This window comes from Carassius auratus, chromosome 9 (genome assembly GCF_003368295.1).
Source record: "Carassius auratus strain Wakin chromosome 9, ASM336829v1, whole genome shotgun sequence".
In the NCBI taxonomy this organism is placed as follows: domain Eukaryota; kingdom Metazoa; phylum Chordata; class Actinopteri; order Cypriniformes; family Cyprinidae; genus Carassius; species Carassius auratus.
In genome coordinates, this window is record NC_039251.1 from 261,115 (window position 1) to 278,430 (window position 17,316).

Sequence of the window (17,316 nt, forward strand, 5' to 3'; positions counted from 1 at the left end):
TGGCTTGCAGACTTGTGTGTAATTCAATGCAGTATCGATCATGCTACAGGACTGTCAGGTCAAGGAATTCCGCCTCCACACACACCACAAACACACAACATACAAACAAGCATACGGGCCTCTAGTGAGATGTGTGTAGTTTAATGTTTTAAATGCAGCCCAGATGCTCTCAGCATAAAGGAAGGATATTAAATAAATAAAAGGGAAAGAGGATGAATAATCCTGTTAAAGATCAAACAACTCCCTCTCCTTCTCTCCCCTCTACAGTCCTCATGGGAAATATAATGCACACACACAAATGAAAGTGCATATAGAACCAAATGACAGTGGTATTCCCAGGCCACAACAGTACATGACTGGCTTTACCTGTGAGGAAGGATTAAAGAGGGAAGAGGACAACAAATGTGAAGAAAAAAACATGTTGATGTTACCGTTACTGATCATGCTCAATTGCTTTCAATGTCTAAAGCCAAATCACTATTAATATAACTTAGGGCTCTGTTCTAAACCATTTAACTTTGTTACTACTAGACAAAGTATTAAATCTTGGCACGTAACTCATTCTGAACCATTTGCGCTGTGGTCATAAATTTAGCTGATTATTGAGTAGAGGTGTGTTATTACCTAATATATTTTCTAAGCAACTAAACTTGATCATAATAAATAAACATGCAAAAAAAAAGAAAAAAAAATACTATAAACCAGAATACTTTAGAGACCTTAGTGACTAAATAGTGATGACCTGTCAAATGCTCACAAAATAAATGAAGAGTTTAGTTACTATTATTGCTTTTATTAATTTACAATTTTAAATGAAATGCTTTAAAAATAAAATAAAGCAGTAGATAAGGAGAGATAATCATACTTGATAATCGTGCAATCTTCTCTTTGTGTACTTGTTTCTTAAATTTGAGGGAATCACTCATCTTCAGGGGAGCTCTTTGTGTGTGTGTGTGTGTGTGTGAGTGTCTGGTTGGGTGGATGGATGGAGGTGGAGAATTAGTTTAAGTAGGTTTCTGTTGCTTAGATAAGAACCTTGTTAAAATGCTTCACTACAGAGTTTCCATAACTACAGACACATTTCCAAGCAGCGAGGTCAGGATTAACATCAGATTGGTGTTTCTTTCCCTAGAATATTTTTGTTTGTGTAACATACAATTTAGGTTAATTTTATTTAAATAATTCATATTATTATGAATTAATTACATTTTAATCTAATAAATAATATGTATCCCATGTTTTACAAAAAAACCAAGAGCATATTGGACATTCTGCAGAGTTCCTTGTGTCCCACAAAACAACAACAACTAAAAATACAGGTTAGGAATGACATTAACAATTAATTTTATTTCTTCTGAGAACTATTTCTTAACAGAACAGAATTTGCACAAATCTATTTGAAATGTCAGAATCACAGGCTAACAAAAATGTAGAGAGATGGACATACAAGACATATGACAAGTTTTTTTATTTCATAATAGTTAAGAACAAGAACAATCATGGGACTGCACTGAACAGATCTCCATCACTGTCACATGGGATGAATATTTGTTATGAAATTTGTTTTCCTCTGCAGCCATCAACCTTGAATCTACATAATTGCATAATTCAACATCTAACAGAAAAGGAAGAAAGAGAAAGCACAGGTCTGGTTTTAAGCTCTGTTTTCCTCATTAATTCACCCTTAAATTGGCCCTAACTAGGTCTGAATAAATATTCGTCCTCCGAAGATATTCTGTAATCAATTATGAAATATGCTAATGGACTGCTGTTGGCCTTGAGTTATCATGTTACTGTCACTAATTGTAGGTCACCTCATCCCTCGAGGTCTCCTAACATTCACTCTCTGTCTTTGTCACTCTTACTCACTCCTCCCGTCCCTCTCGCTCTCTTTCAACCAGAAGGCAGTGCTGATATTATGATGTGATGTGATATTACCGTGGAATGCCCGACCACTGGAGTCAATTACAGTAATATTACATTAACCATTGTATCTCATTTAATTCAAATGTTCTGCTTTAACAAAGAGCCATTTAAGGATATAGAGTATATCTCGAGCTTACTTAAACTGGAACATCTTAATAAGACTTGGCGAAGGCCTCTGATCAAACGCAGTAAAGAATCATCTTGCCACAGGTGGGCTAGCGACAGACTCAAGCCACATTCTGGAAGCTCTTATGCACAATGAACAGAAACCTGAAATGCATCTAAAACCAAATTTGAAGTGTTGCAGTTAAAACATAAAGCAAGCACTTCTGAACACTAGAGACTAAAACTGGCTTTTCAGCCATAATTATGATCAATTCACTGCATTCAGAAATAAATACAATAGTCTGGATGGAAAAACCAAGTCCTGTTTCCCATTAAACGAGAGAACGAGAGTTTCAAAGATGAAACAGTTATTTGTAATTGAGAGATACGGTATGCAATCATGCTCGGAGGAATCGAAAATTCATTTTGACAATCTCGATTGGCTCTTTCGACGCACCCACGCATTAACGGCCATTCTTTTAAGAGGAAACTCAAATGCTGGTTTCTAATTTTCCATTCCCCGCTTGAATTTGAGCTGGTAATTTCTCTCTCTGATATTGAGGGCAAATGCTAGTCGGTATTTAGTGCAACAGTAAATGGCTGTTTGCTTTAGACACTGAGAGCAACTGCACCCCAGTAAAACTGTCATGTTGACTTTGAGTTACCACTGCTCTCTCAGACACTTTGTGTCTTAGTGTGTGTGTCTTTGTGTGTGTGTGTTTGCGCTGGCTTGACGCCATGCAAATCCAATCACCCAGACCCATAAAGTGTGCATTTCCATTTCCTACTGCTCTCTGTAGAGATAGAAAGAGAGAGAGCGAGAGGAAGAGGTGGAACGGGGCTCCTTTACTTCTCCGTGCTTTATGGTTATAGCTGTTTTGAGTAGGTATATTCATATAAACTCATTATGCACCCCATATTTCTAAGATGATGTGTTTTGGGCCAAACAAGTGATTTTAATCTCCCACAATGCACTGCGGCTCTTATTTACTGTTCCCATGGAGTCTCTCGGATCAGCGATTGCAAAAATCACTTTGTCCACCACTAATTTGTCTTAGTCACAACGCATCGAGCAAACTGAGGACATTTCCATGACGACATCCCATGCCGAGCGAGCGTCTTCCTCCCCGCCCCTCGTTTTGACCTTTCCTCGACCGTGCGCTGACCTTTCTGAGTTTCCGCCAACCTCAAGCATGCCTCTGTTGGACAATAGTGCGACTGTTCATCCCTGATCTTTTCCCATACCTCTCATCCGCTCACCTCCGCTTCTGGCTTGCCATGGTGACGGAGGTCGAGCAGGTTCGCCAGGCGAGCAGGTGGCCTGTTAACCAATGGGAGAGAGCGATTTTCTCACAGCGTTGAGGGGAATAATGGTAAAATTCCTTTAGTTGACTAAGATGGAGAAAAGAGGGATTGAAGTCTTTTCTGTCATTGAAGGCTTTTCTTGGTTGCATAAAGAGAGAGGGTCAGTGGGTCACAGTAACATGACAGCGAGAGAAAAGACAAAGACCTGAGAGAGAGAACTGAAACAAACATGGGAATAAAGAGAGAAAATCCTGAGGCCAGAGCATGGGCTAATCCATCATTAGCATTTAAAAAACAGACATAGATTGAGAGAGAGCGAGGGAACTATAGTGTGCTTAATGAGACAGGATGAACTGACACTTTAAGCGGGTGTGCGTTTGTGTTTTCTTGTGCATGTCGAAGTTGTGTTGGTTTGTTTTAATTGGAGTTTCTGTCATTTATAAAGTCAAACTTTCACGTTCACTGCATAAGCACACATATTTCCATCATTGGATATTCAGATACAAACATCTCTAGCTCACACATGCTGTATCACCCCTTAACTATTAAAGTTTCCCTCATTAAAATGTTTCGTATGCAAAGAAAAAGTGCTTTTGACATATACTACTTGCATATCAAGTCATATCAGTAGCAGTTTTATTCTACTTGAAACGGGTCGCCTCATGGGGGCTGTCATAATGAGATCACATGACTGCTGAATTCTACAATATTCATCTAGGTAATCTCCATAATACTGGACATTTTTCATTGCTGAAAAAATACATGAAGGCTGATTTTGAATGCATTTACCCACTCGCATTAATACCTGACAACATTGGCTTTTTGCGTTATGCTGCATCCGCACCACTAGGTGTCAATATAAAAAGTGCAACATAGAAGATGCATCAAAATCATGAAAATTATCTTTTGGTTGCATTCAAGTCATGTTGTAAAGATTGTATTAACAAGTTGAATGCATATGTATTGTCACCACAATGTTGTAATTGCAAGTGGGAAATTGTGGATTTTCTTTGAGCCTTGAGATTCTGAATTTGTGAAAACATGGTGAATGCAGTGGATACAGCTGTTGTTGACAGTAAATTTGTGGAAATGTTTGACATCACTAATTTTTTCATTGACATAAAATATATAAACAATATATATATAAATATTTTAAAATTAGCTTAATTGTATAAAAAAATACAATAATATTTACAATGAAATGTAAGGCATAATGATTCTGCTTACATCAACATCACAAAAACATAAATTCTTTTTTAATAAAAGTACATAAATTAAATAAATTTATGCATTTAGCAGACACTTTTATCCAAAGCGACTTACAGTACATTCAGGCTATCAATTTTTAATTATCATGTGTTCCCGGGGAATCGAACCCCCAACCTTGCATTTGATAAAGCAAATGCTCTACCAGTTGAGCTACAGGAACACTAAAACACTATGTACTAGAACACTATGTGCTAAAGTACATCGGCATTTTGCTCCAGCCAAACTGATTTGAAGGCACCTAATATTGTAATTATGATATCCCAACACATAAATAAAAATAATAAAAACTTCCTAAGAGGACTTCAACAAATCATTTAATTTACTTGAATTTCAAGGACAACAAATAATAAGACATTGGTGAGAAGGGGCCTAGTCTAGCCAGATGCTATTTTTATATGACTTAAATCAAAAAGAGGCTGTAAGTGATGCATTTACAGTCTGTACAATTGCTGTTAGTCAATGAAATATGGCTTTTCAAAAATTCTAGTGTAAAAAAAAAAAAAAAAAAAAAAAAAAGATTCAGCTGGATTGTGGAAAATTTGACTTCACCTATGAACATATAACCCATTAAATTAACTGCACTTCTCACAGCCTTGGTTTCATTCATGTCAAATTAAACATGGTGTGTACATTGACTAGTCCATTTGCAAGCCATTCTTGTTTTATGAGGTCTTGCCCTTCCTTGAAATCACCAAATGTTCTTTTTACAAGCCTAATACTAATATAATCAGCAAAAATCTTGCACCAATGCACCAATGAATCAGCCTCAAATCATTTGAAATAATTTCTTTAGAAAAGAACGGTCCCTCTTCATCTCTGAGGATGACATTTTTCCTCTCATTTTTCAAATCTCTTTTCACGAATCTGCATTCAAATTTCAGCATATACATAATCCATAATGTAAAAGACAATTAGAGCTTGATATTTCATAACCAATCAGAACATGTCCTTGTTCAATTACAGCTGTAAAGTCCTTTAAAACACATCAAGAGGAATGCATGCTGTGCTGATGAGATGTGTGTTTGTGTCGCTCAAAGTCACGAACACACACATTGACACACACATACTGATGTCTGGGCCATGCCTTGGGCCTCTGCTGAGATGATCAGATGGAAAGGGAAAGAGTTATTATTTCATTTTCAGCATAGAGAGTGATGTGGATGTGTCTGACATTTAATAGTGTCTTTGAAGCTTTGATTCTGCCGCAATACAGTCAGAAGCGTCACTGAGTTGAACAGTGCAGTGGATATGAACCATCCAATAAAACTCTCTTGCTGGTTTCAACACACTTCTCCATTTCATTAAAGAAATATTACAGGCTACTTTCCATCTTGAAGAACAATGCGTCAGTTGCCACATATAAGAGTTTTGAAATTATGAAGATTGTGTCTTTTCTAAAGCTGTCATAAGAATTCTCTGTATTACCTGAGTTGTGAAATTGTCTGAATCGGCCTGTTGAGGTGGGACTACTTTTCCAGGTGGACAAACTTCTGGTCATGCATAAGTGATGAAACTTCTGCGAGTGCAGCTCCTAACAGTTGCTTGGAATGGAAAACTAGTGTATTGCATACTACATAATATGTACTGTATACTGCATACTAATCTTTTTAAGTACGTGCAACAGAATGCTGTATGCACCAGTGTCTCATGACATCATTAAGTTGCATGTCAACTTTAACGAGTGGATTAATTAACACTTTTAACAAACCAATGAGTAAAAAAATGTGTGAATCTAGCCAGTGCATTAAAAAAGAGGCAATATTGCATCTCTTTATACATGGAAGGTCAAGTTGAGAAGAATACCAAGCAAAAGTAAACATGCAAAGTAAAAATGTCAGTAATTTGATCCCTTAAAACTCATATTTGATCATCAAAATGACATATTTAGATGTTTAAATGTAAAAATAATTTATTTTATTTCACTTGGTTAACTGAAGTAGCGAATTGTAACCAATGACAAGTGGCAAAATTATCTTCATTCATCATGTGTGTTAGAACCAAAAACTGATTCCAAAGAAAATGAAGCGCAAATCATACAGGGTCATCTGCAAGTCGATGTATAAGATTAGGCGCTGTCAGCCAATTAAAATGTATAATTAATTAATTACCTGATGTTTCATTTAATGAATCTAATTAAATTTGACTGTGAAAATACCAACAAAAGATTATTTAAAGCTAGTTTTATGCTAAATAAAAAAAATGTAAAAAGTAGACATGACAAATTGTAGATTTAGAATGAAATATTTAATTTGATTCAATATAAAATGTATTACACACATCATTTAGGCTACAATGGCCTAACATAAACTATGGAACATAAAAGAAAATTATCTGAGAAACATCTCAGTATTTTTTTTCTTCACACAATAAAAGTCATTGGTAACGAAAACAGCTGTGTTACCAACAGTCTTCTAAGTACCTTCTTTATGTCCCACAAAATAAATGTCTGAAGTGACATGAGGGTGAGTAAATGATGACAGAATCGAGTTTTGATGTACTGTCCCTTTAATATTTTTTATTTTTATTATTATTGTTATTTTTGTTTTATGGAATGATACTCTAATTATGAAATTAACACTGCGTTCCATTCAGAAGGGCTCTTCTCTGTGCCCTAATCCCTTCAAAGGGTTTACTCTCCGGAGTGAGAGCTTCAAAGTGTCGAAGGGTGTAGGGGACCAAACAACTGTTTCTGAATTTCCTTTCTACATCATCATCATGTGCCCACACGGAGGCACCGTCATCATGCAAAGAATCTGCGCAAAGTATCATGGGAGCCCGAAGTGTCCATCAGTTGTACCCTTCGAAATCCTTCATTCCAAAGGGCCCTCTCTAGTGGCCAGTTTTTGAGCACTTCGGTTTGGAACAACCCTTCAGTATGTCGGCCATGATTGTTTTCATTCCAAAGTGCCCTTTGGAGGGCACTATATCCTGTTTGGAACACACTGTTAATCTGTCAGGAGGTGGTGGTAAATGTCTTCATTCCATTCGTTCTAATGACCAATTCATTCAGGAATGTAGTAAACCACTCTCTTTATGAATGAGATTTTGAATCATTGGTTCACACAATTCTTTCAAAATGCGGATTCATCCTGAAACTAAACACAGCTGTGTTGCTCGGAGATGTGAAACAATTCTGCTAAGGTAATATGTTCTCTGCAAAATTTTCATCACATTTAAACTCATGATATTCAGGACAAAATCAGCACTGTATGAAATCGTATGTCATATATGAGACAAAAACCCATACATGGGCATTTTTGCCCCAATATCTTGAATTTTAGGGCATAACAGCATTTATGGAGTTGTTTCTCTGCATCATATTTTTGTCAACAGTATGAAATGTAAGATGATGTAGAGGTCTGGGGGCAGGGACAGTGCGTTAACTGCGTTAAAATGTTTTATTCACATTATTTTTTCATAATTAATTAATTAAGTTAAAGCGTTAAACTGACAGCCCGAACGGTAATGCATTTTATGTATCGCTCTCTACAACATTTAAAGGAAATTGATATCATTAGCCTTTGCTTGACTACATTATCAAACAGCTAATTTTATATTGCTGAAGTTACACAAATCGTGTTCCCTTTTGACATCCCAGACAGCAAATGATATGAAAAGCCCCACCCTGCAAGTTAACAAGATTGGTTACATGTTCGTGATGGTAGGGAACAAGGGTGCTTTTAAACCACATTTTAAAACATGTCTTTGATACACTGCACTTTTAAGGAAATACTCTGTTTTAAAAACACTGCAATGGTTGGTATAGTCAGGGTATTACTAAATTTCCATTAGTTTTTTTTTTTTTTACAGAGTGCATCAAAAATATAATTTTTGGTAATCAACAGTGAGCAACAGACGCTGTCCTAAGAGGAAAGCCAGCATGTACAAATTTGAGTACATCTTTGTACTTGACATTACATCCGACATGCTTTCATCACACAGCGGTCGGTGGCAGTCCTGCACCACTTTAATTTTAGAGTGACTTCAAAAAACCTTTAAAGTACTGTGCCTTCAACACCCCCATGGTCAAAAGTCTCTGTAAGGCTGTGCTTTAAGTGATCTCAAACGTGTGGATTTCAAGTGTCTTTTCAAGGCTGCACTGAGGTGCGTTCCCATAAGATGACAGTGCTTTGAAATATGCTTTTTAAAGTCACCATGAAATCAAAATGGACTCTATTTACTTTCTTAACATTGCACATTCTTAACATTTCTTAACATTAAAAGTTTTATCCAAGCAGAAAATTATATTACTTCTTTAGTGAGCAGTTTAAAATCATGGACATTAACATGAGATATAATTTGTCTTATTAAGGCTGTTTTATTCTACATACGGTGGCCACTATAAGTTGATTATCATTATCATTATCTTGGTAACCCTTTTGTTATCAGATAACCTTTGTTTATGCAATGAATCAATGGTGGCTGACTGTGAATAGCACACTTCAACAATGGAATCAATAACTAAAACTTATCTATGCCACTATGAGCCAGTTATAATCTAAGGCAACCAGTGCCACATAAACTAGTGCTAGATTCTTAAAATAGCAGATCTGGATGTCAGCTTGCAGTCGATTTTAAAAGTCCACACCAGGGTTATAACATTCTGATGGGTCAAAAATAAAATAAAAGAATGTCTTTCGGAAACATAATCTTTCATCATCAATTCATCTCTGAATTGACTTTCCTTGTTCCTTGATTTTGGAATGAATTGGATAACCACAAACCAAATAGCATTTAAGAACTGTTTTAGCGCACACTCATGCAGATCTGGCTCTATTCTGGTACATAACAACCACTTTTCACAATCCAATCAAGTGCTTACAGATAAAATCACCTCCCATTCTAAATTTTTTTCTGCTTGAATCCTGTTTCAATGGGAAATATGACTTCTTATGGAAGTATAATGGGTTGCGAATGCCATTTCATGCTGACTTTAAGGCAAGACACTGAAATTGTCCTTCAAAAGTCTCCCGCCAGTTTCCATCAGACTGTACATAATAACTGTTTCTTCAGCCAATGCTGAAATAGGGTTTATATTTTTAGATCATTTTCAGTGAACGCCTTGAGTTTCAGTAATTGAGTAACTCTTTTTTTGTGTTCTCATTATGCTACAGGAGAAAACTGAGGTATCAGGAAATACAAATTATGGTCCTGAGGAACATCAAACTGCAGCTTAACTCATAACACCTCCCTGCACCTAATTATCTGGAGTACATGGTGGTCTTGGCTCACATTTTATGCTCTTTTTCCCAATCAGCCATACACACACACACACACACACACACAAATTTTCTCGCTCCCTTAAACACCCCCCCCCCACAACCCACACACACACACACATACACCCTCCCTCACACACATTAGAGTATCACCTCTGACAGATGGGCTGGCACTGCTCTCTTCCCAACCTGTTCTCTGTTGCAAAATGTATGTGTGTATTTACACGTGTTCACATTTGTGTGTGTGTGTGTGTGTGTGCAGTTTGGTGATTATGTACTTGCCTGCTTGTGCGTAAAGGAAAGTACACATACACACTCACTGTCTCAGCACACAAGAATGACCTTCACAATCAATGCTGCATTAAATTAAGCTTTAATATGTACAGTCACATGGCTGGTGGGAGCGGTTTAGAATAGCAGTTTTCATTACGCCGTGAAATAATATTTGATGTCACACTTTAATGCGAAGAGCAAGCCCTCTGTGAGTAATAAGAGAGAGAGAGAGAGATTGGACATACCTGAGCCTCTCTTTGACACCACCTTCAGAGTCAGAGACACAGAGACACCGCAGAGTAGGAACAGCACTGGGTTGAGAGCTGTCATCTTCCTCTCCAGCCTGACGGAGACACAGAAAGAAACCTCACATGTCATACAGGCAACATACAAGCATGAGCTACCCACGTCCAGACCTGCATTTGCTTTTCCGCCAAACACAAGATTTAAAGCTGAAGTGTGTAATTTTGTCGATGTTAAAACCCAGTAGGCTGACTTCGTGGAGTGGGTAAACAAGGTGACGCTGTCAAACACTGCTCTGTTTGTTTAAACGGCCCGACATTTTAACTTCTGACTCCACCAATGGCGTGAATTTGGGGCAGGACTACTTTACTGGAACAATAGAAGAGTGTGTTAAAGAAGTCTGTCTATTTGAAAACATCATTATTATTGCAGTCCCCTACTGGTTTACAGTATATTTTTTTAAATGACTGGGCAGTTTTTAAAGGGCTAATACTGCAGGAAAACCCCCATAGACTTAAGCAATACTGTAAAGAGATTCACTGGGCTATTTTGATCTGGGCTAGTACGCAACCACCCAGAAAAATAACATGCAAAGGACACTCAGTATACATTACCATCCGATTGGCAATCTTTAATATGATAGTTTTTAATATAGTATGTAAAATGGATCATTCTGATTCTTGATTCTGATTGGCTGAGCTGCATTAGAAAGACATTGTAAAATATTCTATAAACAAACACCTGTGAGCTCATTACATCAGTATTACTTCGTTGCTGTGTCTGTGTGTTGTTGGTAGACTTTGCTGAAAAACTTGAAAAAATTGTTATCTGTTACCAGTAAATTAATAATTTTTTTATGGCTTTTATGAGATCTTGCCAGGTATAACAACGTCCCTTAGCTGTTCTAAAAATCACTGTAAACCTTGGCCTCTCGAGGCTTGTTGCTTTAAAACAGCATACCTTAGCAACCACATAGCAACATACTAAAAAAAAAAACACTCAAGAATAGCAGCCACCCACTCACAATTTATTCAGAAATGTACAAATCTAGTTGGTTATAATGGCCACATAGCAACACTCAGAGTAAATGCTGCTCAGAATACCTTAGCTACAACAAAGCAACATTTAACAGTATGATTGAATTGATAATATGATTTCAAAACAATACTATTACCCAGAATACCTTAACAACTGCTCAAAACCCCATGTAAATATGTATTAAGTAAACATGCAAAAGCTGTTTATATTGACAAATGACACTACTAGTTATATACTCTTTTGCCTAGCTCTGACATTTGTTATAAAATGATAAAAATTCTACTTTTGTCTAAAATGTCTAACTTTGTTACAGGGAAATCACCACATTAATGCAATATAATTTGAACAGTATCCAAGTTAATTTAATTTTGATCATTTTCTTGACGAGAACTCTGTTCTCAGATTCTGGCCTCAGATTCTTCACATCATGTGTGAGGAGCTCTGATGGGGATTCTAAAGTAATAATAATAATAATAATAATAATAACAACAATAATCATCATCATCATCATCATTATAATCTGCATTATTAAAATACAACTGCACCGTAAAATAAAAAAATGAATATTTCATGAATATATATATATATATATATATATATATATATATATATATATATATATATATATATATATATATATATATATAATGCAATCATATCTAAATATATTATTCAGAGCAATATACAACTTTTCATAATATGGCAAATGGCCCCCAAATATGTATTTATAATAAATTTTGACTCTCCTTATACTCGCTTTATGTACAAAGTTCCAGCAATAATGTGTAAATGATGCAGAATTTAATTTCCCTGGAATTCAGACATTTTTGCTTTTGCTTATATGTATATGTGTGATAGGAAGAGAGATACAATCTTTAAGCATTTCTTTCTTGGTCAAATCATATTAAAGTATGACTTCTTCACATTTTATCTGATTTCTCTGCTTTCCAACGAAGCCACTCAATCACCTGCATTCTGTGTTCATATTTGAAATCTATTTTAATCTCTGTTTGCACAATTCTCCCATCTAAGAGGTTACAGAAGCCTGTTTTCAGAGGGAATCCAAACCATTTCCATTGCAGAATAAGCACACACTGATTGCTTTGTTCTCTCTCCTTGAATGAGTGTTTCTTAAATGTTTGAGTAATGTAGGACACCCATGATTATTAAAAAGAACTCTGGGTGTGTAACATTTTAAGAGAATTAATTAACAAACTCGTTAACAAAGGTCAGAAAAAAAGATTTGCAGTAATGATTTAGTGTATCATCTCCCTTTAAAGTGTAAGAACAAATGAAGAGAGCGATCAGATCAGGCCAACTAGATATCTGAATGCTAAGCGCAAGCCTCTGAAGTCTATTGAACCCAAATTTGACTGAAATATTCATTAATAAAGAGGCACATATTTTGGTTACTGGACTCAAAGGCAAACATATATTGATGGTTAACAAGGAACATGAACATTTTTCAAGATTTTAGGTAAATAAAACATTAAAGGATAAGGAAAAGGGGATATTTTAATTGCTGTAACTGGTTTTTTAACAGAAGATTAGCCTTTTGCTGTTAATATAAATAAATACAGCTGAAAAATACATTTTCTCAAAACACAAGTACTTCATATATACATGTCAACCATCCATAATCACCTCTGTTTACAGTTTTATTTGAAGTCTCCAGCTGATAAAGCACCATAAAGGTCCATAATTCAATTTACAGTCTTGTCACATGACTCCCCCATGATGCACTGCTTCTGTCACTTTAACGCAGACCTCTAAATTACTCCCCGCAGCTATACGGTATTCTTGGAATTCCCTCCAAGACTTGTTATATCTAATCAAATAACACCTATATTCCCTGCTTCCTGTCTTTTTTTTTATAATTAATGTAAACTTAATAAGTGTATGCAAACCCTTCCTCTTCATCCATAATTATCTTACAATAACATTCTACTGATGATGAATTGCATGCCAAATTCAGACACTGGAAGGCCTAAATCCCATCAGGAACAGTAGCATTTGATAGGTTAATAGACTTTATTTTGTGTGTGTGTGTGGGAGTGTTTGTGTGTCCGTGTGTGTGTGTGTGTGTGTGTGTGTGTGTGTGTGTGTGTTAAAAAGGCAAAGGGGCGAAAGAGAGAGAGTGCTCTTGTGATCTCTTTAAAGGGCTTATCATCCCTCTCCCACACATAATCTCAGGGTTCTGAGAGAGGAGAGACTGAGAGAAAAAAAATGAGAAAAGGTAGAATATAAAGATTTCACATTTTCACATTAACAGCCACCAGTTAATGCGTATGAGATCACTTATTACGGCTTTAATTAAAGGGATAGTTCACCCAAAAATGAAAATCCTGTCAACATTTACTCATTCTTATGCTGTTCTAAACCAAAATGACTTTCTTTCCTCAGTGAAACATAAAAGGTACATTTTATAGGACTGTTCTGGAACAGACCCATTTAGGCAATTATTACCGTATTTTCCGGACTATAAGTCACACTTTTTTTCATAGTTTGGCTGGTCCTGCGACTTATAGTCAGGTGCGACTTATTTATCAAAATTAATTTGATATGAACCAAGAGAAATGAACTAAGAGACATGAACCAAGAGAAAACATTGCCGTCTACAGCCACGAGAGGGCGCTCTATACTGCTCAGTTCTCCTGTAGTCTACACTGAGCAGCATAGTGCGCCCTCTCGCGGCTTTAGACAGTAATGTTTTCTCTTGGTTCTAAATAAATGCGACTTATAGTCCAGTGCGATTTATATATGTTTTTTCCTCATCATGACGTATTTTTGGACCTGATGCGACTTATACTCAGGTGCGACTTATAGTCAGAAAAATACGGTAACTGAAAATCTTGATATCCGCCCTCTGATGTTTGCATCCAGGAAGCAGCAATGTCTAAATTGTGAAATTATGGATTTTCAAATCAGATCTCTTCAATGAATTGGTTAATCCAGTTCACAAAATTTAAATGATTTCATAAATCTGACTGATATGGTCAGTTTTGCTCTGTCAATGAATCACAACAAATATGTGTTCCTCACATATTTTTTTTTCACCCCTTTTTTTTATACGGCACATTATATGGGACATTTCTGATACTTTATAATCCATTTCGAAGCTTAAAAGTTCCAGTCCACATTTATTATAATTGTATTGAAAACAGCAACCAGTTCAAAAACAAAGAATGCCATACAGGCTTGGTATAGTCATAAAAATTATGGTCAACCAGATTTCACAGAAAAATGTTAATATGTTGATTTCAGATCAAATTGTACAATGTGAATCATCTGAAAATGTACATTTTTAGTAGGTGTGTGAATCTTCACTGGTTTCACACTTCGACTTGATTACAATTATTATCTCAACAATCCAATTCAATTCGATATCACGATGCATCATGATGTGTTGCATCCTCAATTTTTAATATTACTCACATGGCTACATTTTCATGTGAATTTTATATCAAATTTATTTTGTGCATTTTTATTAAATTATTTAAGCAGAATCAGAAAATGGCATAGGAGAATTCATATTTTCTCCCACCCGTTATTAATTATGGGGGGGGGGGGGGGGCATTCAAAGTAACTGTAACTGGGGTGTAAGCAAATTGTATGAATTCATATGAAATTGCAAACAGTTCGGCAAAATTTAAAACAGACACACACACACACACACACACACACACACATATATATTTCATTTGATTAGTTTTATGTAATTTGCTGTTTTGCACATATATTCTCTCTTTATATATTTTGCATGCTTAGAAAAGCAAGTAACATGTCTGTCCTCAACAAGCCACATGATCCAAGGTAGCACAAACAAACAATGTGGAATGAGTTATGTGCCATATTTCCAGCCTTAGGGTTAACGCTTTTTTAACGCTTGACTTAGCAAATAACACTAATCATCCCCAATCATTCAGTCACCTGTTAAATCACACAGTCACCTAATCATCTGCCAGATGGAACACTTTTAGGATCAAATCAGTCCAAATGAGTGCTGCTTTTTTCCCCCCACTCACAATAGGCAATTCAATCACCGTCCAGTTAGAGGCGTACACAAAAGGTCTTCCTCATTTCTCATTGCAGCTAATATCCACATACACATGTACGGTCGCTCACACACATGCACACGGACAGGCGTGTGGCGGCGGGCCCAGCTGTGAATGATTGATGTGGTGATTTTATGATTTAATCCAATTTAAACTCTCCACATCTCCAGGCCTGACAGTCAACACATTTACCATGCGGTAAATATAACAGTGCCCCTGGAGGAAGAGAGCTGCGTTATGAACAGAGATACACACATCGTTAAAAACCCACCCACACACACACACTTACGAGACAGCAGAACGAATGACTCAAGGACAACCTGAGCCACATCTATAGTCAGACAGTACACATATGATGGTTCACAAGAGAGCCAAATAGACGTATGTGCATGTGTGTGTTTGTGTTATTGTAGGTGTGGGCTTGTATTTGTAAGAGAATGAGGGGGGAAAGATAAAGACCACGCCGGTCTTTGTGGACTCCATTATTTATCGTGGCAGTTCCAGCTTTCTCGTGCCAGCCAAATATCAGAGTAGAAGTCGAACATGCTCGGGGGCATAAAGTGTGTGTGTGTGTTTGTGTGTGTGTGACTGAGTGCGAAAGCAGGAAATGAGAAACAATAAATATAGACTCAAATATGGACTCCTGAAAGATTTTTTTTATGACACTGACTTGTTAATGCACATGTAACCTTGACGACAGGTGCTGTACCCTCACATCAAAGCCATGGAAAAGTCAGTGAACACTCATGTAATGGTCTTTCCGTGCCCTTAGCATGAATTGAAATTCAGAATATTGATCAGGTGTGTATGTGGTTTAAGAGGCTTGCAGACTGTTCACACTTCACTGATCGGCCCCAGCTAACAAGGGACCCCTGAGTACTCTTCCATGCTCTGCGCTGCTGATGGTGATTAATTATTGAGTATTACTGCTCTCCTACACCACCTCCAGACACAGCACCACTAATCCCCTCACCAGACACACTCAGTCTCAGTCAGGAGTCAAAAAAAAAAAAAAGACAAGATAATAGGTGGTCAAAGGGCTAGCAAAGATAATGGATAGCAATGAGAGAGAATAAAAGAGCTATGCAGGAAACGTAAGGTTTTCAATTTAAATTACATCTGACATGACTTTACATGATGAAAGGTGTATATATCTGCAGGGCTCCCACTCCTACTGACTACTGCAGTTGTTTTTGAAGCTTGAAAAACATTGCTGATTCGACGTATTCCACTCTGTGAGATTTGAAGGCTGCTACTCTCACATTGGCTACAGAAGAAGATAATGATATTTATAGAATGATTGTTACGCTCACTATAGAACCTTCAATGACTTTTGAGATTTAATTGACTTCCGTGACTTTTACGAGCCTGGAAATCACCATTTTATAATTCTCTGGTTTTTCATGAGTGAGAAACCTGCCACTGGCACATCATGAATGGATAAATTAGTCAAATGAGCTGTTTATGCAAAACCAAACTATCCTCCGATGCATGAAACATTACAAATATGTATGAATTTATACTAGTTAACTGCATGGATGATGATAAAACAAATATACAATGTGTACAAATCAGCATTGTGTTTTTAATTCCTGGATAGTATTTATATGACTCCAGTGATCCAGTGTCTTGATTGGAATGATATAAAATAATGTTACCATTCTAGTAGAGTAGGCTAGGCTAATAAGATTTGAAATCAAACAACAATCATGGCAAATAAATGAATTCTGAATTCATTCAGAAACAGATGCTGTTGTGACCTAAAATAAATATTTGCATATTCAGTTCTGTATAGGTCTACTTTTGATACATTTGCAATAACTATTACTGATGTTTCATAGATTTTTTTATATTTTAATTCCTTGGATTGTTTCTAATCACTG

The 17,316-nt window shown here is 36.4% G+C and overlaps 1 protein-coding gene across 2 annotated transcripts in view; it reads right to left on the reverse strand.

Moving 5' to 3' along the window:
• The window catches only part of LOC113108110 (interleukin-1 receptor accessory protein-like 1-A), a 69,248-nt gene that overhangs the window by 44,206 nt on the left and 7,726 nt on the right, over positions 1-17,316 (reverse strand). For both annotated transcript variants that reach the window (XM_026270933.1, XM_026270934.1), the window contains exon 2: positions 10,343-10,440. In XM_026270933.1, the coding sequence (XP_026126718.1) occupies positions 10,343-10,427 (85 nt within the window). In that variant the 5' untranslated portion in view covers positions 10,428-10,440. The remainder of the gene's footprint in view (positions 1-10,342; positions 10,441-17,316) is intronic.